The 21,133-nt window shown below is 39.8% G+C and overlaps 1 protein-coding gene across 4 annotated transcripts in view; it reads left to right on the forward strand.

The window, feature by feature from the left end:
- Positions 1–6: 6 nt before the first annotated feature.
- The window catches only part of LARS1 (leucyl-tRNA synthetase 1), a 32,946-nt gene continuing 11,819 nt past the window's right edge, over positions 7–21,133 (forward strand). Inside the window, exons 1-22 of one of the 4 annotated variants that reach the window (XM_087753554.1) lie at positions 7–191; positions 2,311–2,429; positions 5,221–5,308; positions 5,990–6,070; positions 6,394–6,531; positions 7,324–7,485; positions 8,186–8,298; positions 8,699–8,762; positions 9,275–9,342; positions 9,696–9,921; positions 11,029–11,116; positions 11,220–11,296; positions 11,966–12,019; positions 13,019–13,159; positions 13,753–13,830; positions 14,768–14,853; positions 14,946–15,011; positions 15,115–15,197; positions 15,868–16,006; positions 18,130–18,342; positions 19,768–19,825; positions 20,729–20,792. In XM_087753554.1, the coding sequence (XP_087609680.1) occupies positions 5,258–5,308; positions 5,990–6,070; positions 6,394–6,531; positions 7,324–7,485; positions 8,186–8,298; positions 8,699–8,762; positions 9,275–9,342; positions 9,696–9,921; positions 11,029–11,116; positions 11,220–11,296; positions 11,966–12,019; positions 13,019–13,159; positions 13,753–13,830; positions 14,768–14,853; positions 14,946–15,011; positions 15,115–15,197; positions 15,868–16,006; positions 18,130–18,342; positions 19,768–19,825; positions 20,729–20,792 (2,050 nt within the window). In that variant the 5' untranslated portion in view covers positions 7–191; positions 2,311–2,429; positions 5,221–5,257. Of the gene's footprint in view, positions 192–734; positions 887–1,108; positions 1,243–2,310; positions 2,430–5,220; positions 5,309–5,989; positions 6,071–6,393; positions 6,532–7,323; positions 7,486–8,185; positions 8,299–8,698; positions 8,763–9,274; positions 9,343–9,695; positions 9,922–11,028; positions 11,117–11,219; positions 11,297–11,965; positions 12,020–13,018; positions 13,160–13,752; positions 13,831–14,767; positions 14,854–14,945; positions 15,012–15,114; positions 15,198–15,867; positions 16,007–18,129; positions 18,343–19,767; positions 19,826–20,728; positions 20,793–21,133 lie in introns of those variants that run through there. The other 3 variants (XM_087753552.1, XM_087753556.1, XM_087753553.1) reach the window with 3 other exon arrangements.

Genomic DNA, 21,133 nt, shown 5'->3' on the forward strand with positions numbered 1-21,133 from the left:
GCCCCGGCCCCTTCCCCCCGCCGAGGCCTAGTACAGGAACTAGCCGCCAGCCCGCAACGGAACCTGCTGGGCATAGCCGGGGCGGGATCAGGTCGCCGCTCACCAATCAGGCGGCGGCGCTCGTACTCTGCGAGCCAATAGCAGCCTCGAAGAGCCCGTCCCGAAGGTCAGCGGAGAACCAGCAGGCTAGGGTGAGCGAGCACATGAACCCCACTGCGACATCTTTGGGGGTGCTCTTAAAGGGGCAGCGCGCCTCGCCGCCCGGGCAGCCCGCCGCGGTGGCGCCCCCCAGCGGCCCGGCGTGAGCTCCGCGGCGCGGCGGGGGTGGGGCAGGCAGATTTTATTTTACTTTATTTTTCCCGGTTTTTGAGGTTTCTGCAGAGGGAGCCCCGCCCGCCGGGGCGCGGGTCGGTGCCGAGGTCTCCGCTGCGGCCGGGGCACGGGCAGGCCCGGCTGCCTTACCGGCCAGGCCATCCACGAGGCCCCGCCGCGCCCAGCCCGCTCGCCCAGGCCGCGCTTCCAGCGAGCAGCCCTGCAGCCCTGCCCCTGCTCGGCGCCGCCGCTGCCAAGCCACTGGGAGCGGGGCTGTGGCTGCACACCGGGACGGCTCCGCTCCCGGGGCCGCAGGAGGCGGACAAGCGCACTGCCTCCCCGCCGGGCCGCGCTCCCTCCGCCCCGGCTGCCACAGGCGGCGGTGACAGCCAAAAGGCCCGCGCCCCCAGCGCCCTCCCGCCCCGCCGCCTTGGTACGGCCCGGCCCGGCCCCGCCCCGCCGCCTTGGTACGGCCCGGCCCGGCCGCCGGCGGGAGCTGTGGCCCGGCCCCGTGTGGCGGGGCGGGGCGGGGCGCTCGGTCTCCCGTCAGGCGCGGCGGCCCGGCAGCATGGCGGTGAGTGCGGCCGAGGCGCGGCCCCCGGCGGCCGTGCTCTCCATAGCGGGGCCGTGCGGGAGCTCCGGGCCCGGCCCGGCCCGCGGGGTCCCGCTCTGGGGCCGCGGTTGGCGGCGGGGCCTGTGCGGGGTGTCCTCCCGGCCCCTTCGTGTGGGGACGGCCGCCTCCCGGGGCCGGTGGCCGGGCTCCCCGCAGCGCCAGCGTGGCTCTCCCGTTGACAACACAGCTTTGCGGCGTGTGGGGCTGCGGGAGGGCGATCCCGAGGGGCAGGCTTCCCTCGGGGGGTGGCGGCGGGAGCCCGGCGCTCTCTTCAGCTGCCTTCGGGTGTCTCCGAGTTCGTTCCGCCGCCGGTGTCGGTAGGCAGCGCTTCTGGGAACCTTACGCGGCCCATAAACGCTTTGAAAGCCCTAACTACTTTCTGCAGCTCGTTCCCTGGTTTTACAGGTGCCATAATAATTAGTAAAATGGTAGAGCCACGCTGAGGTGAATGATTCAGTAGCACAGGGACTAAGAGACTAGTGATTAAACTTTTTGGCATGAGTTAGAACCTTTCATTAAGTTATTGTAGTTCTCTTTGCTTTTCTTTTAAAGGTATTTTGAGGTTTGCTGTACTACTTTTATTGTTAGTCAGATCTCTGTTTGCTTACATGAGTACAGGTAGGCACGACTTCTGCCCCAAGTATCCTAGTAGCGCCTTGATCTTGGCAGAAAAAAAACCCTCAAACTTTGTGTATGTCAAGATTTATGACTGCAATATCTGTAGTTTATCCTTTAACACTTGCAATGTGTTGTACGATAAAAGAATAAGGAGAAGGAATATTTAACGTTTAATGGTGATGTTTAAATATGGATGGAATTTAAAGTAATTTAAAATACTTTACCTGAAGAACTTTCTTTGCGAACTATGATTATAATAGGCTTGTATGCCGAACTCTTCTCCCAGCATAGGAAGTACTATTCCCACTTAATGTATAGCAAGATGAAGAAACATTGCATGGAGCTTATGAAGAGTCTGGAGCAAAACCAGAATTCCATGGGTTTTATTCACTTATGATTTATATCCACTCCTATCTCTTCAATTCAGACACCTCTGAGTTTGTTAGTTATTGGTAAGATGATCAGTTTGTTTGTGTGTGTTATGGTGGCTACTACAGAGTCCTTTGCCTTGGAAAAAGGTGGTTAACCCTTTCCTTACGGATTTTAGAACGTGTTTCAGAAGGCTGAATCTCAAAGATACAGATTTACACAGACTGATCATTGATCACGTTAGTGATGCCCTGTTGTGGCATTATGCTGCGGTGTTATGGAGTCCAGAGAAACGCTTGCTCGTAACAAAAGGAGTTGAGGAGTGGTCTGTAACATATTACAATTCAGTATTTGTTAACCCATTCAGCCAGACTTTTCTTCCTCTTTCTGCTTAACAGGAACGTAAAGGGACAGCTAAAGTCGATTTCCTGAAGAAAATTGAAAAAGAGATCCAGCAAAAGTGGGATGATGAGCAAGTCTTTGAGATTGATGCTTCAGATAGGCAGAACCAAAAGAGGTATCATTACGTTTTTTTTTACAGGTTTTATCTTTAACTGCTTGAAATGTCTTTTCAAGGGAACTTTTTTCCTTCAAAACACAGGGGAAAAAGTAGCCTCTTTTGAATGAATAGTGTTATTGGGTCGTCTGGAGGTACTTACTTATGCATTGAGTTAGCGTTTCTGTAGCTGACGACATGAAGCAGTGCTGTACATGTGTTGGCCAAGTTCCAGTAGGATGAAAAAACCCTTCTCGTTCCTTGGTAGTATCCGTACACTCTGAGATTTAAAACATGGGTTCTCTTTGGTGACTTCTCCTTTTTGACATGGAGGATGCTTTTCAATGTGATGCCTGAGCCCTTACTAGTGGGAGGGCTTTCAGTTAGAAAGGACTGCTCCTTTATCTGAAGGAAGGTGTGTACTTGCTCTGCTTCACTGAGAAAAGAAAATTGTTAAACAAATATCTTGGGTCCTGGTGTAGGCCAACCTGTTTTACTTTGCGTAGAAGTGGATGAAGGCCAGGCGTGTGATCACTACTATTCTTCAGATGAGGTTCTGTGATTTCTTCTTGTACCTGAACTGTATTCCAGAGGTTTGTCCCACCACCTTGTTAGTCGTAGAGCTTCAGTTTGCATTTCTGCTGTGATCTGCAGCTCTGGCAAAATTAGTCCCAGGACTGAGTAAAGAGCAAAGGACCCAAATAGGTCAGAAGATTTGAATGCTAAATTGGGAGGTGTAATAAAAACTGTTGCATGGGGGTGTGTTGCTTACACTGTAGAACTGTTTTTTTACTTAAAAGAAATGCAGTCTGTGCTTTGAGTATTCACCATCTTACAGGCTGAAATTTAAGGCTGTAATTAATACTTAGTTTCTGACCAAAAATGAAAGTAGTAGGTCAGTATTACAATATGGAACAATTTAACGTGAAATTTCGATGTTCATTATGGTGACATGTGATCACCTTATAAATAGAGAAAAAGCTGCTTTGCTAAACTAGCGTTCTTACACTCCTAGTTAAGATGCCATGTGTTTATTTCAGGGTTTGTCTTAAACTTCTATCTATTTTTATAAAATAGCTGATACTGCTAAAAGCTACCCTAGAGGACAGAGAGATGATGCTGGCAGAGCATTTCTCTGGTCAGTCCTTATATAGTCACAGTGGGATTTCATCCTGTGCCGGGAGAAGGCTTTACTTACAATGTTTTTTCTTGTGTTGAGCTAGTAAAGCTCTACTGTGATGTAGATGGAACCGCTGTAAGAGATCTGTTGCTATTCATGCAAAACTCAATCCCAGGAATAGAAGGATACCTGTGTCATTATTAAAGATCACAGTTTTTCAAAGAAAATGAGTCAAGAGAGATGACTTATAACGTGGTTGGCCTTTTCCAAAACTCAGACTTAATAAATTCTTTGATATAATTCCTGTTTGAACTAGAGGAGATTCCCTAGGAAAAAAAAATCTAACCTTATTTAAAAAGAATTGAATTCCACCACAGATCTTCTCAGGTTGTTTTAATGGCTAACAATGTTCCTGATTTATTTTTTTATTATTATGTAAAGTTTTTTATTAACTATGAAGTTCTCTGACTTCCAGTCACTGCATTTGTTGTATTTCCACTTCTTTGCTTGCAGCTTCCTCTGCTAACATAACTTCATTGTGTTTCTAGAGGGACTGTGTCTGAACCATCTCTTGTTTTCTGCTGTTTCCATGTAATAATGCCATTGGTAGGATTACCTTTGTTCTTTTATTTTGTTAAAATAAAAGAAAAAACTCTCTTGTTGCCATCATCTCTGTGAGTGAATCTGTACTGAGGTTTATCTGGGTTTTTCCTTTCCTTTTTGGTATTTGCCACTTCCAATTCATTTGAACTGCTGTGAATTTTCCCTTGTTTTTCTTACTTGTTAGTTAAGGAGTTTTTGTTTTTTTTTTTTTGTTAAGAGTATTCTACTTTTAATCTATGCTGGTTTTGGTCAACATAACGTTTTGCTTTGATAATGGCTTTCTGGTCTTGTGGCAAAATATTCCTGAGCTGCTGTCTGTTGATTGTAGAAGGTGCTTATTTCTTTGCTTAAATTTTCTCCCACCTGGTTGGTTTCATAACTGTTCTTAGTTTTCTGAAATTGGTTTTTCTAAAATAGCAGGCACGTGTAGCGCTGGTTTGGACTCTGTTCACTTCTTAAATTGTAATATTTTGCAAGCAAACAAATGACTTGGCCTTTATTTATGCATGTTTATACATCAGTGATAGTGTCTGAAGGGTAAAAAGGCACGGAGTAGGGGTAGAGTTCAAAGGTGGAGGTAGAAATTTACAATGTCCTAAAGATCTAGAAGTTGGTTTAGTTGCTTTGAGAGGTCAGGTTACAACAATATAATATACATTCAAAACACTGTGTAACAAGGTATCTCTGTGAAATGAGTAATAATTTACAGCGTGCCACTAGGAAACCTGAACTCAAACAGTGGGAGATTAAATAAATGACTTCTAGCCTTTGCAGTAATTAATTTACAGAAGCAGGATTACAATTTGTTACCTTTGGGAAGATGTTATACCTATTTCAAAGTTTCTCCGTGATGTCAGTTCCATGTGGGTTTTTTCTTTTGATTTTTTTTTTTCTAAAGATGATAAAACCTGTGACTATATCAGTTCTTTAAAAATCAAAGACTTATTTAACTGTCAGGGAAAATATTATTTTAATGCCCCCGTGGGCTGACAATAGCTGAACATATCAGTTAACTGTTTTACTTGTGCATCTTCTGATGGCCATTTTAAAAGCTAATTACATGTTTTAATTCTTTGAATTTCTTCTCAGCAAAGGAAAGTACTTTGTTACATTTCCTTACCCCTACATGAATGGCCGCCTTCACCTGGGACACACATTTTCTTTATCTAAATGTGAGGTAAAAATTTTCTTTTGCTAATACGTTTAAATACTACTCTAGAACAAATGCTAATTTTGTAGTTAAATTTTGAGCTAACAGAATGCCTTGTGAATTACTTTATAGATTCAAGAATAGCTTATTCAAGCTTTTCCTTTTTTCCCATATTTTCAGTGGAAATATTGCTGGCTGAAGAGAACTGCTGCTGATCGCTTTTTTAATTCTAGGAGACTAGACTGCAGGTGTTTCCTCTATTCATTCTTTCAGATTTGCCGAGATTTTTAGGAGGTGCTGCTTCTTACCATTTGTCTAGCTGCTAAATGGTGCAAACTTCACAAAAAATCTTACTGTCTTTTGTTTGTGAATACTCTGCTCTGTTACCTGTGTGCTAACAGGTTTTAGGTACTAGTGGACAGGATTCCACAGAATCTCTTCTTTGCACCCATTCTTCTCTAGTCAAAAACAGCCCCCTGAAAATTAGGAAGGCTTGTACTTACGCAGGTGGGCAGCGGCAGACCTGATAACAAAAGTTAGTTTCACCTTCTTTTCCTTTAATTAGCTTCCTAGATGCTGTTGACTCCATTCGTTTATCTTTTGGTAGTTTCATTTTAAAGAAGGAATTGTGCTTATTTTTTGACAAGGGTGCTAATTTAGCCTTATGCCATTCTTATTTCATCTGTGTCGTTTTTCTACTTTATATAGTTCGCAATTGGGTATCAGAGGCTAAAGGGAAAGAACTGCTTGTTTCCATTTGGTCTGCACTGCACTGGGATGCCTATAAAGGTAAGACTGTTTGAGTTACTGAGGGCTTTTTCTAATTTTTTTTTATACTTAAGACTACTTAGGGCATTGCTTACTGTTCATCCAGAATATCATGTTAATTTATTCAAAAATTCATCAAGATAGTTGATTTGGAACCTGAATTTGTAGTAAACATGTGTTGTGCTTGAACTATACATTATGACCTTCTAGAAAATAAAATGCTTTAAAAAAGTTTAAAGTGTTGTAGTGAAATGCAAAGTGTTATCAGTAAAAAGCACTCCTTAGCTATGATTGAAGCAATTGCCACAGAAAAGTGCTGATAGACTACCAACAACTCTGTTTAGGCTTGTGCAGATAAGCTAAAAAGAGAAATGGAATTATATGGCTGCCCACCTGAATTTCCTGATGAGGAGGAAGAAGAGGAAGAAAATTCTGCTAAGAAAGAAGAGATTATCATCAAAGACAAAGCAAAAGGCAAAAAGGTAAAATTTAACAAAGACTTTGTGGATTGGTAGCTGTGCTCTCAAAGCTTCAGTGTATGCATTATGGGTTTTTCCTCTTTCACACTCCTCAAAAACCTGTGATAAAAATATTTAGATTGTTTTTGCCAAGTTAGCTGGGTACTTTTAAGGTAGACTTGGAAAAAAAAAATGCATCAACCGTATGGTTCCAGAGGTACCATTTTAATGCATGAAATCTTAATGGTGAGATGGTGCACTGTTTAAGTTTCCTGAGAAAAATGAGATCATCCAGAGTAATACTCTCTGTTTCTTGTGGGTTTGTTTGTTTGTTTGTTTTTGTGCCACCCCCCCCACCCCGGGGTAGAGACATAAGATATTTGGAGGCCAGTAGCTGGAAAAAGTAATATGAGCAAAGTAACAGCAGAAAAAGTTTTTGATACAAGGATATAGTGCAGGACTGCTCTACCTTTTCATGGTAAAAACACCCATTTGTTTGACCACAACCTCAGTGAGCTAGTCGTTTCTTGCCAGTTTGTCATGGCACACCCTTTCTGCAGGTGTATCAGATGTCAGTATGTAACCGTTGAAAAGAGGGGGGGTTAATGTGTGTACAGTTGAATACAAGCTAGGAAATAGTGTAGATCAGAAACTCTAATCTGCAATACTAGAGAAAGGATGCTAGAATATTTGTATTAACTTGTATATCTGGAAATAGAAAGCATAACACTAATAGAGAAAAAATGCTCTTGACCACATAAAACTATTGTGAATACAAGAACGTGCACTTTTTCCTAATCACAATTGTCCGTTCAGAGTAAGGCTGCTGCCAAGACTGGCTCTTCCAAGTACCAGTGGGGAATCATGAAGTCTTTGGGTCTTTCTGATGAAGAAGTAGCCAGTTTTTCTGAAGCTGAGCATTGGCTGGATTATTTCCCTCCCCTTGCTGTCCAGGATCTGAAGAGCATGGGATTGAAGGTAACTGTATGAAATCTAAAATTCAGTTATGCGAGCAGCCATACTTGTATTGTCATTATGTTTATCAATATGCTGCTTCTCCTTTGAGAAGATTTTTCTGTGTAATACCAGCATTATTCTAGAAATGTTTCTGGTATTTTTGGAATTATTCATTTAACCTTTTAATAGTCTTGGGTGATGATTAAGTGCTTTTTTGCATAGAGCTTATACCCTATACACTGATCACAACTGGAAACAAGAGTCGAATAAAGCAATTATGACTTTCACTTCTTGCTTCTGTATTAAATAACTGTTCTGTAGTCAGTACTGATAGTAGTTTTAGGAAGAGTAATGATGTGATATTAAATAAAGATACTTGTCCTGCTGACAACAGACTTTTAAAAATAAAGGCATGTAGAGATTATGAAACAAGGTAGTGCTGAAATTTAGCTGGAGCGATTGGTTAAAATTGTTACAAAATCTCTAAAATTCACAGTCGGCAGACAGGGCCTTGGGTCTTTGACATCTCAGGTCTGAAAGACCATGCTCGTACAGGCTGCATAGTTATGTTTTTAAGGATGTGCCCTTTGTGTGATATGTACTTGCATTATCTTTTTGAAGAGAAACTTCTTTTTATTTTTAAAATAATAGTTTTGCTATTGTGAGGTTCCTCAAATTTCTTTATTCTAGTTACTTACCGGAGACTCTTATGCATTTCCAGGTGGACTGGAGACGTTCTTTCATTACTACAGATGTTAATCCTTATTATGATTCCTTTGTGCGATGGCAATTTCTTACATTAAAGGAAAGAAATAAGATTAAGTTTGGGAAACGGTAAGCCTGCCACTCAACTCTGAGTTTATTGTGAATATGGATAAGCTCAGCTTTACCAAAGATGGAACCCTATGACTTGTCTCTAGAATGTGCTTATAACTCAAACTAAAATCCGTTCATTTCAAATGCTCTACTAGACACAGTAGTGTATTTATTGTGCTAGCACAGTGTGTGATATTGTGTTCCTGTTTTAGTTTTTCCGTGGATATCAACTCAAAGCAAAATAGGGCCAATACTTAAAGCTCTTGTAAAAACTGAACGTTGACATCGGTGGAAACAGATTGACACCAAATTTGAAAATACCATTAAGACGTCTCTTTTCAATAAAGTTTTTTTCTTTTTACCTCTTGGTCTATGCATTATTGTATTTGCTACTAAATGAAAATATACCTTTTTCTAGATATACAGTTTATTCTCCAAAAGATGGACAGCCTTGCATGGATCATGACAGGCAAACAGGAGAGGTAATATTTTTAACTGACATCTTTATGCATTGCTTATGATCTTAAATACTGAATGGAAAAATGAATTGTATCTTGGGGCAAAGTGTATTTTGTACATACAGAGTTATTGGTTCTCAGTTGTCAGTACATGTGAAAATGGAATGAACTCCTTTATTGAGAATATTTGTCTTGAACTATGGATAGTATTTTCCGTTGTAGCCGTTTTCTGTGATTATTTGGCCATTTGTGCCAGCAGCATCACTACATCATATCATTATCTATCTGTTGAAACAAAACAAATGAGCTGTTAGTGGCTGTGACGAGTAAAATTTTGCACATAGAAATAAAGTATAACCTCTCTCTCCAGTCTGCATTTTAGTAAATAGCTATATGTATCGATGGAAAGATGATTTACTTTCAAGAAAGCATCAGTACCTTAAATAGCATTTAGGTTAGGTTACTACAGAATAGGATTTATTTTCTTGACTGTTTGAGTCTGTCATATATTGATTGCTGCATTATGTGCATTGTAGGGTGTCGGGCCTCAAGAATATACGCTAATAAAAATGAAGGTGTTAGATCCTTATCCCGCAAAATTAAGGTAGGTCTTGAATTTGTAATGGCAAATAGATTCTACCTTATGGCCAGAAGTGACCATTAAATTAGACAGTCTGTTTTGCCTAAAGCAGAATGTAATTTCACCCTCTTACTTCTGTCACTTCAAAGACTTGGTCTCTGTTTTGAGCTGCTATATTCACTAGTCTGTGTGAAACTCAAATTGGAGTTTAAAAAAAAAAAAAAAGAAAGAAAATGAAAAACCCACAAAGAACTTAATGACCCACTTTCATCCCTTAGCAAATGTTACTTGAAAGTTCATGTTAGCTTAAAAGTATGTTCTGTATTGCCCCAAATGTTTTTATTTTGGTGACTTATGAAATACTTTTTTCCCCCCAGTGGTCTAAGAGGAAAAAATATCTTCTTGGTGGCTGCTACGCTCAGACCAGAGACTATGTTTGGACAGACTAACTGCTGGGTTCGCCCAGATATGAAGTACATCGGCTTTGAAACTGTGAATGGGGATATTTTTATCTGTACCCAAAGAGCTGCCAGGAACATGTCCTACCAGGGCTTTACAAAAGATAATGGAGTCGTACCTGTTGTCAAGGAGCTGATGGGAGAAGTAAGCATCTTGCAGCTTGCTGGTCAGGCTTATCTATTCCTGTGAAGCTTATACTTACAAAGGTGATGGCAGAATTCTACTTATAAAGAAAAATATAGAAACTATTAAAATAAAGTGCTAAAAAAGCAAGCAGAAGACAGCTTCCTTGGCAGCCGAGCTACAACTACTTCCGGGAGATTATCCTGATGCACTTACCTGTGGACAAATGCATTGCTATTGCCTTCGCATTGCAGGATGAATGAATGGTTTTAAGTAACGGTTTTCTGCATGCTGGGAAGAGTGATAGCTCCTCTATGAGGAATGGAAAGGGATGGAAAAAAGTAATAGCTAGAAAGGGTTATATGAAAAAGGCTTTTTGTTGATGCTGAAATTTCCAGTACATCTTTGTGAGTGAAGCTTTCTTAGCTTAGTAGTTGAATGTTAGTGTTTTTGAGATTTACTATCCTTAACTTCTCTGCTCAGAGTAAGTGTAATTAATGGCGTTTGTTCATCCTGATATAAAGTACCTTCGTGCTGTTTACATCTCTTGATCTCCATTCACTAAAACCATCTTTCATGGTCCTGCTTTGAAGGATGAAATAGAAAATACAGGTTTTGTTTCTTTGAAAGTAGACATGATGTGAATTCAAGCAAATTAGAGGGGTAGAAGACAACTGCAACATGTAGACTACCTCCTGTTAGTGCATGAATGGTCTTGACAATATGTTTTTCCTGCCTTTGTTTAACCTAACTTTTGACACTGGCTTCCCAGTTCCTTCCTGTCTTGATGCTGATGTGCTTCAGATATTTGGAGACAAACTGTTCTCCTGCTTACTATTTTTTTCCAACTCCATGCTTTCAGTAGTTTTGCTTTCTCTGAATTACTTTATATTATCTGGTATTTGACTGTTCTACCAGTAAATAGTCCATATACTGTCTCAAATAGTACACACATGCTTTTCGTATGTACTTTCTCCTTGTCTAACTATATATATATTTTTTTTTTTAATTTATTTGTTTGTAAGGTAGGGAATGCTAGCAAATTTGGAGAATATCAGCCAGGAGAGCTTACTCAGCTAGACTGAGAAAGTTCTATTTATTGTAATGATATTTCTTTGTCCTGTATAGGAGATTCTTGGCGCTGCACTTTCTGCACCTCTCACCGCCTACAGAGTTACATATGCTCTTCCCATGCTCACGATCAAGGAAGACAAAGGTAACTTTACAGCAGTGTCTTGCCAAAGCCTGTTTGATGCACACTGTGCATTCAATACGTGTTGACTAATCTTTTTATCTGTTGTATCTCTTTCTTCATCAAGGAACTGGAGTGGTAACAAGTGTTCCCTCTGATTCTCCGGATGACTTTGCAGCCCTGAGAGATTTGAAAAAAAAACAGGTCAGTCTGTTAACTGAATTGCTTCTGTTTCTGTTTCCTTTCTGCAGTGTGGAGGGTCAAAAGTGGATATCCAGTGGGTAAAATGGAACTCCCTTTAACTGGAGTTTTGCTATCTCTAACTTGAAACCAAAGTAGTTTAAAAATAAATGAAGTTAAAACCAGCTGGGCTGGGACAGGTGTTTATTCTCAGACTTCAAGAGGAGTTTTGGACAAGAATTGTGTAACTTCTGCATGTTAAGCTATAGAAGAGTACCAGTGAAATCAAAATAAATTCCTGTTGTGGAAATGACTTCCAGAGCTGAGATTAAAAGCTCTGTATGAATTTCAAATGAGACTTAAAGTAGCTGCTATTACAGCTTCAAGAGTACATCAGTGTCTAAACAGGTATCCTTGGCTATTGAATTTTTGTCCCACTTGTTTTCAGGGTTGAGCGATAGTGGTTTTTTCCCCCTCTTAAAAATATAGACAATTATGACAAAGAATCACCTGGAAATGAGATGGGCTTTAAACACAGGTGTGAGAAATGGTGAGAAGGCAGGGAAGTGGCTTTTTCTGCTTTATAATAAAACGATGTACAAGAAAGACCCTGTGAATGGATTAAAAACCTTTAAATCTAGAAGACTTTTCTTCTAACCATATTGCATTTTTTTTTTCTTTTGACTTTCAAAGGCTTTGAGGGTGAAGTATGGCATCAAAGATGAAATGGTCCTGCCGTTTGAACCGGTAAGTACACCCAAATGTGTCCATCTGCAGTACACATTACTTTGTATTCAGTGAGAAATCTGCCAAAAACTGTGCGTGCTTTTTCCAGAATTTCTATTTAAAGTCCTTCTGAGCTGAAAGAGCTGAAAAGTTTAGAGTAAAGTTTTCATGTTTTACTATAATTGTAATATTTGGTCTGTTAGGGGTTGCAACCAGGTTTTGTTATTCTATGCTATACTTCAGAGATAAAGCATTAGTTTTTGTGGGAATTACTATTTTGGAGAGTGGATTGCATCATTATACTGATAACCTGTTGGTTGGTTAAAACTTATAGCCTTAATGGGCAGATTATTATTGGATCTGTTCTATGCAAAGAGCTAAAATCCCTTACTGTTAATGCAGACACATGGCTGGATCTGTTTTCATTAGAAAACATAGGTTACAGTAAAGCCATCCCCATGTTCAGCATTACCCTTGCTTCCACACGCTAGCTTCAGTGCTGGTACAGCTTGTTACTGGTGTCATGTCAAGAGATAAAACTGGGTTATTGCTTGTAGGATGGCAGATCAGGAGTCACACTGGGGACTGCCAGGAATTTTTGATTTGATGAGTGGAATTGCACTAATACTTTGTAAGTCCTATGTAATTTGATTAGTAGTACATGCTGCAAATTTACACGCAGAGTAACACAATACCGTAGGAGTTTGACATAGCCCTAGCTCCTGCTTCTGCTACCATTAGGGTTCTTTGGTTAATATTGCTTTTGGCCAAGATATCATGCAGCACAAACACTTTCAGGTAACTAGTAATGACTGCCTTTTTTCCCCTTCATAACCTCTGGTTCAGTACTCCCATATCAACCTAGGGACCGCAAACCAAGCAAAATATACTTGTCTCTGTTTCGTTCAATGCATCACTTCTGGTGAAGCTTGTGAAATCTGGGAAACAAATCTTTGTGTAGATTTTATGACATTGAGATAATTTGAACTGAATATCTGACACTGTTTTGTTAATCCTCAGGTGCCCATCATTGAGATCCCAGGCTATGGCAACCTTTGTGCTCCATCAGTCTGTGATGAGCTCAAAATCCAGAGCCAGAATGACAGAGAGAAACTTGCTGAGGCCAAGGAGAGAGTGTACCTGAAAGGGTTTTATGAGGGAGTAAGTAATAAAAGATTTTGTTAAGTGTTTTCTTGCTGAGTTTGATTAGGAGGAAAAAAGTGGGTAAAGGTAAAGAATAAAAAAAAAAGACTGCAAGAAAGAGGGAGATTTTTTACCTTTTTTCCCCAGACCACTTCTCATTTAGCCTTCTCCTGCAGTTGGGTTCTGCAGTTGGAGGAGTTACGTAGAACTGAAGAAAGAGAATGGAGTAATGCAGGACTGCAAACTGAGACTTATAATCTGGTTTCCTAGCAAGTGATCACATGCTGGGGAGTTGATCAGTTTTGTTACAAGTATTGACTGGGAAACTGATATGAAGAGAGCAATGTGTTGGCTTGTGTTGTGGGTCTGGTTTTGTCTTATTATTTCTGACTAGCTATGTTCAATTGCCTATGTGCATGCTGACATGTATACAGACACATTTTGTGTTAAGATGACTGTCTATTTAATGAAAAAAAAAATCCATATTCCTATTTTTTGCACGTCAAAGATTGCAGTAACTGCTACTTCTTTATGTTGATCTAAAGAGCTATTGCACCTATGTCTTGTTAATTAAAAAAAAAAAATCAGCTCCTGTGACCCATCTTTTACAGGTAATGTTGGTGGATGGATTCAAGGGACGGAAAGTTCAAGATGTCAAGAAAGTTATTCAGAAGATGATGGTGGATAATGTATGTGGTAGTATGCACACAGCTTCTTTGAAATTATCCATTTTGTCTTTTCCACAGTAGCCGAGTTGCTGAAGAAACCTCTCTGTTTTGGTTCTGCAGTCCTCTTAGTGGTGCTTTGGATTGCTACAGAGTATGAAATACTGCTAAAAGAAGAACCTTGTGTTCTTGGACTAAGTGGGGTGAATAGCTTAGAGACCTCTATTCCCTGCTTCATCCCATCACCTTGTCTAGGAAATGTTTTGGTGGTCTGATTTAATCTTTGATATAGTTGGGAAGATACTGAAAGTGTAAGATCCGAATTGTCAGTCTTTTTCAAGCCTACAAATAAAGGATATCTGTGACATGCAAACACCCCGTTTCTGGGGTTCACTATGCAGAGAAGGAAGAGCAGTAAATGAACAATGATCATGTCATCTCTCTAATAAGATCTTCCTGATGAGGACTGGAAGTGGGAGAGGCTTCAGTTATTTAGTTAATATTCCCTTGGTGCATCATCGTTATGTTCAGATTATAATATAACATAACAGTTCATCCTGCATCAAAATACATGGTTTGTGAAGGTACAATTAAAGCTCATCGTTCTATTTTTCTTTACCTTCCCCCCCTCCCTCTGTCCCTCAGGGTTTTCTAGTAGCTGTTTTAATCAGTAGGGGCATAGTCAATGAGTAATATTTTGTGCTTCTGTCCTCCTTTTTGTCATGCGTGGAGACATTCTTTACAAAATTATGTGAACTGATACCTCAGAGAAGTACATAGTCAAGTGTTGCCCTCATTTTAAAGTGAATACTGAGGCAGAGAGCCTGTGCAGTGATGAAAGCCATGCAATAAATGCTGTAAAACAGATTAGAATGGAGAGGATGCTTTCTAGTAAGATGTGAGGATTTTCAAGACTTTGCAAAGCTAAGATCTTAGCTTTTATTGCCCTTTCAACTCTTAGGATGAAGCCATGATTTATATGGAACCTGAGAAACAAGTTATATCGAGGTCTGCAGATGAATGTGTAGTGGCCCTTTGTGACCAGTGGTAAGTGAAGTAAAGCTGTAGTTACAAAGTTACTGCCAAATTATATCCTACTCGTGTATTGCTTTATTACAATAAACTTTTCCTGACTGTAGGTATTTAGATTATGGTGAAGTGAACTGGAAGAAACAGGCATCAGAGTGCTTGAAACATCTAGAGACGTAAGTTATAAAAGTGGATGTAAAGGGGAGTGATTGTTGGCTGCTGCTGCTGGTGGTCTAAGAGGGCTGAGAGAAGTAATTTATAATAGCTTATTTCTTACAGGTTTTGTGAAGAAACTAGGAGAAATTTTGAAGCTACGTTAGGTTGGCTACAAGAGCATGCATGCTCCAGGACATATGGCTTAGGTAGGCAAAACGCTCCTTTTCTCACTCAGTGCTTCATGAGGATGGTACTCATCACTTCACTTGGAAGGCTTAAGTGCTATCTAGAATCCAAAATGGTATAGGTAAGTGTAGAACAGATTTATCCAACTTAACATCTTGACCCAGCATCCCAGAGAAGGCACACTTTCTTGAAAACATGTGTGGCCAGGGGTAATGTTATTTTTGCATTACTACAGTGATTCTATGCAGCATCTCTGTAGCTTTTTGCCTGGGCTGTTGATTTGGAAGGGATCTCAGAAAAAGGAACTAATACCATTTCTTGGGTGTTCTTAAATAGTGACTAGCCTTCATCTTGTGTAGCCTGTGACGTGGGCCAACTGTTATAACTCCATTATAATACACAGCAAACGATCGTGAGCTGAAGCTTGTTTGACAGTTGTTTAAAAGCTGACTACAAAAATAGCAAGTGTTTTCTCTTGAATAAAATCTTCAAATGCATAAGTTGAATTTTTTAAAAAAAGGATTTTTAAAAGCATAAGCATGGGTACTTTCACATATATATATATATATTTTTTTTTTTTGTTTGTTTTTTCCACTGAAAGTCGTAAACTGCTTATGTATGCTTGAGTGTCACGCTTGTTAGTAGGGATGATGCTGACTGTATCTGATACCTGGCTTCCATCTCTTCTAGGTACCCGCTTACCTTGGGATGAGCAGTGGCTGATAGAGTCTCTCTCCGACTCAACTATCTACATGGCCTATTACACAGTGGCTCATCTGTTACAGGGAGGTAACCTGAGGGGCCAAGGAGAATCTCCTCTAGGTATCAGGTAAGGAGAGTGAATCATTAAGTTTTCTTGTTTCATTCGGTGTGTTTATCTCCTGAATTGTTCTTGGCAAAGGCTTGCCAAGCAGGCTGATTCTTTGCTTTTGTGGTTAAAAAGCATCATTATTAAAACTTAACCTGCTGTTAGCTAAGTTACAGCAAATCTGCAGAAGGGAAATAAGGAAAGCGAAGGAGTATGGTGGCCAGAGAGAGAAGAGGAATGTCAGTGAAGCAGAACTGTATGCACAGTAAATCACCTCTTTTAATAGTGGTTTGACTTGCCTTGAAATTATCCTTGCCAGGTGTTTTTGATTGGTTTCAGTGGCTGCTGAAGTGTCTCTGCTTATTGAGACTACTTTGCAGTGATAAAAAAAATTGTATGCTTCAGTGTACAAAGTGGGAAAGATTAGCACTTAGTTTTTGTCACTGTATTAAAAGTTGGTAACTCTCTTAGAAGCTTAGAACCATCTTTTATCCACAACTTGTATGTGGAAACTTTCAAAGTGAAAGGGAGAAGGCATTTGTACCAAAATACCTCCTAATACTGCTTTGTGACCTCTTGGTTGGGGTGGTTGTGAACTTTCAGCGATGGAGATCAGAGAGCTGAGATGATACAACTCACCTGCAATTGAAAAAAACACTGCGAATCTTGTGCACTAATTCTGCATGTTTTATGAACTATTTTCTGGAGTAATTTACACATTGGAGCTGGAACTTACCTTATTCAATGCTGTAACTATCCTGAAAACCATTTCCAAAGTGGAGATTCTTACAAAGAGAAATAGTTCTGAAAGAGGTTTTAATTTTGGCTCAAACCTCTCTAATTATAGAGAAGCTACCTACATACTAGTCATGTCTGGAAACAAACTTTGAAGTGAGCATCCTCAGCACTGAATTATAGATTTGATGTAATTAAGTACATACAATTAGAGTGTACTCTTACACGAGTAGATAACATCTTTCTTATAGTGTTAGCAAACACTTTTTACTAAGACTTACTGTGTGGGGTAAAGTAAAAGGGCATTTATGGCGCATTGTGTCAGTCACCATTCGGTTACAGTGATCGTTGGCACCAAACATAGAAGCTAAGTCAGTGCACAACAGTAATTTAAAGCACAGAATAATAACTACCAGATCTAAAACAGCAGACTGGTGCAGGTAAGACTTTATTCTAGACTGGTGGTATTGACTGTCATTTGAACTAGTTGTTTAATATGTACTGGAGGTACTTGGGATCCAGAATGCTTTTCCTCTCTGTATAATACAGACCGAAGCACCTTAGTAGATGTTAACAAATAATAAACTTTGATTTGAAATGATTTAATTTGAAATGTGTGCAGGTAGTATCTGGTAGACTCCAGTGAAAAACTAAGGAGCTAGGAATAAAAGTCTCTGTAGAAACAAGAAGGATTTTTTTTTTTTAATGCAGGCCAGTGGCTGCAGACCTGTGGGTCTAAGTTGCATCTCATCAGTGTTTTCATTCAAAATCGTGGATCCTACCTCTAGTAGTTGGTAAAATGTGTCTTACAATAAATGTTAATTTTGAATGGATTAATTCCATTCAAAGTGAGAAAAGACCACTATTTTTTCCATGTAGGAGGCGCCCTTGAATTGTAGAACAATTCTCTTGTAGTCCTGCTCTTTTACTTTCATGGAAGCCAGAAGGAATGGCTGTATGACCCAGTGCAAGGGAGGGCAGAGAAACTTAGGTACTAGTAATAGGTTTTCAGTATTCAGTTAAAGTCACAAATGGTGCTGGGGGTGGAGGGGGCGGCGTTTGGAAAAGAAATAATCAGGTTTCCAGGGCATTCAAGATTATGCTTTAATTATTAATTACTTTTTCTTTACGGGTGTCTTTATGCTTTATTGGGAAATATCAAAGGGTGTTTTAAGCATGGCATGGCTTGGCTTGAGCAGTTCTGAGTTTTGATTTTGTTTCTGCTGTTGGGACTCACTCGTCTGATCTTAGACAAAGTACCCATACACTCTTTGTCCGTGTTTGCTCTGCTTATCAAATGGAGTATGTTGTGAGAAAGAATCAACAGTTCTAAGCTGTCTTATTAAAAATGCTGTGGAGTGTAAGAGGAACTTTTACTGCCATCTCAATATGGGACTAATTCTGTCCAGGGCACAGCAAATGAGCAAAGAAGTTTGGGATTACATCTTCTTCAAGGCAGCTCCATTTCCTAAAACAGAGATTCCAAAAGAAAAGTTGGACAAGCTAAAGGAGGAGTTTGAATTTTGGTATCCTGTGGATCTCAGAGTTTCTGGCAAAGATCTTGTTCCAAATCATCTGTCGTACTACCTCTATAATCATGTGGCTATGTGGTCAGATCAAAGGTAAGTTTGGAGGTAACGCAAAACAGGTGTGCAGGAGATAAAGCTGGAGAGTTTGTAGTTCTGGTACATTTGCTAATGGCTATGGACTGTACAACATTCAGAATTAGGTTGAAAATGTATTCCTTCATGTTGCAGCTTTGTTACAGTTGTCTATAGTAGAAGTTACTGAAATTGAAGGCTTTTTACCATTATTTCCTCGTTTTTTTTTCTGGAATCCTTTAAAGATTTTAAGATGCAAGATTCTTACATACAAATTCTAAAACATTGTTTAAAGCAAAGCTGAAATCTAACTGCATAATATGACTTCTAGTTGACTTGCTGAAATCCTGTTTGTTCTAAACACTGGAATTCTAGCATGTAGCATAAGTGACTTGGCAGTTTCAGTCAGCTCTAGAGCAAACTGAAAGATTTATATGTCCTAACTAAACAGTACCTTGGCTCGGTGCTTCTTTAGAGGATATGTGTAAAAACATATTGAAACAGTATCGGTGTATCTTTAGGGTTTTTTCCTCCTTTGGGAGTGGAAACAATACTAAATAGCAGCATCTAGAGCTAAATCCAAATGCAGCCGCTGTTGGAATTGTGGTGTTTGATGCTGTTTTTCATTTGTTTTAGCTATCTATGGAGGCATGAAATGCTCAGTTAAGTAGCCACATGAAAAAGCGAATGCGTGTAAAAGTGGAGAAGAAATTTTATTTTTAGCTTTCATTGGCCTGTTTTATAAAAGTCAAATGTCTTTTGTAAATATCTCTTCTTATGTATTTTCCAGTACTGAATTGTATTCCTGCACTGGGATTTTAAGTAACGTTATTATCATCAAGTTTTCTTTATTACTTCTCAAGGCATTAAACCAGTGCATACATATTCCCATGGACTATGCAGTACAGGTTGAGAATCTTTGCTGATCACACGGTGCTTTTAGAAGGATGTAGTTCTGTGCATTAAGATACTATCTTTGCATTCCCTTGAACCTCTATTTAAGAGTTGTATAGAACTGTATATAGGAAAATCTGTTTTCTCATGTATAGTAAAGATCATTTTGGGGAATTTGGTATCTGCTTCCTCCATTGGTAGAGATACGTGGGACTTAGCTGTATCAAGTGCTTTTGGGCAATGCCAGTTACTGGCCTTTAAATTAAATGTAGCTGAATAGAAGGAGGTGGGGTAAATGAAGTATAATTGTAGGTGCAATGCTCCCTGCTTTCCACTTCAGCAATGATAATCCCTAACCCTTATATTGTAGTTCTTTCCATCTTCAAAGACACTCCCTAATTTTTATTAAGACACCCCCTAGGTATTTTTTTGAAGATTCCACTTAAGGTGTTCATCCCAAACCAGAACATAAAACGTGGTGGCTTTTTTTTTTTTTTAAAAGAGAAAATGTGTTTTACTTTACCAAATGCTTTGTATCTTGCCTTCAAACAGAGAAAAGTGGCCAGTAGCTGTGAGAGCGAATGGACATCTCCTTCTCAATTCTGAAAAGGTATAGTGAGGTTTCACGTGTGAGATGGCTTTTGTGGTTGTCAAAATAGGCACTTGCCAGACAGACTGGAAAAATCCTTCTCAGAGTTTAAGAGGAGGAAATAGTGAAAATTCCAGTTTCTTCATTGGTGCCCTCCAGTTTTTCATTCATCAGAGGTAAAGACCTGCCTTTCCTCCAGTTCTGTCTGACACTTTTCCTAAGTTAGCTCTTGTATAGCTTCATCAGTTTGGTAAAGATTTCAGTGCATTTCTGTTGAGTTTTAGGGTAATACAGAATGATTTTTTTTTTTTTACTAGATTTTAGCTTTGTTAAGCATTGGAGTAGGTGCAGTGAGAGGAAGAAGTTTGTGCTGATAACTTGCTAATGTATGCAAGTTCTGAAATTGAATTTAATTGAATTTAAAAATACCTGAACCTAGGAATTAGGCCTTGGAGACTGTCCAATATGAAGCAAAAAAACCCCACCAGAGTCCTTCTTGAAAAATCAATGCAGGATGAGCTGAAAACGCCAATTTGACGTAGTATTTAAGTTTAATTTAGGTAATTTTTGGAATTAAATTTTGGTACCAGTTGTCCCATTTTTCAAAGCCTGACAAAGTCTGGGGTGGAACCAAAATGATGCAGAAGGCAGCTACCATTTCCCTGCAGCTGTGGTGGATACGGACCTTAGTATTAACAACTTGGGCAAGTCTCAAGACAAGTTCAACATTCAGGAGTTAGATGAGTGCTTGCAAAGTTGTCTGCTTTTACTGTGAGAACTAATTCATATTTACCAAATTGCTTTTCTGTGATTCGTGAGAAAATACTTTCTCAATGGTTTGCCCAAACCCTTGTTGCGTCTGTCTTGCTTATCCAACAACAAAATGGATGTGTGAGAAAACAAAGACTTTTCTATTTCTTTCAGATGTCTAAATCTACAGGCAACTTTCTTACCCTAACTCAAGCTGTTGACAAGTTTTCTGCAGATGGTAAGTATGTTCTGACCTGCATCTGGTTTTCAATTATGCCAAAATGACTAAAATTAGTGTTTTGCTCTCAAAGGAGCAGTGGGTTTATTGGAGTAATGAATTGCAATAAATCTACCGCTTACCACCTGCTTTTGTTTGAAAAGCTGAACTTTATTTAGAAAATTGGGATGCATGTTAGCACAACACCTGTTTCAACCAAGAACTGCTCTTGGTGTTGAGACCTCCTAGAGAGTGCCTATTTCATTCCTCTGCATTCACTTAAGAGATCAAAACATAAGACGCACATTGTTGAGGCGTGCTGTGTTCATACATGCGTGCCCTTGTTCCTTCTTGCACGGTCT

Source organism: Nipponia nippon, unplaced genomic scaffold (assembly GCF_047370975.1).
Source record: "Nipponia nippon isolate SJK-2023a ecotype South Korea unplaced genomic scaffold, ASM4737097v1 scaffold_17, whole genome shotgun sequence".
NCBI lineage: Eukaryota > Metazoa > Chordata > Aves > Pelecaniformes > Threskiornithidae > Nipponia > Nipponia nippon.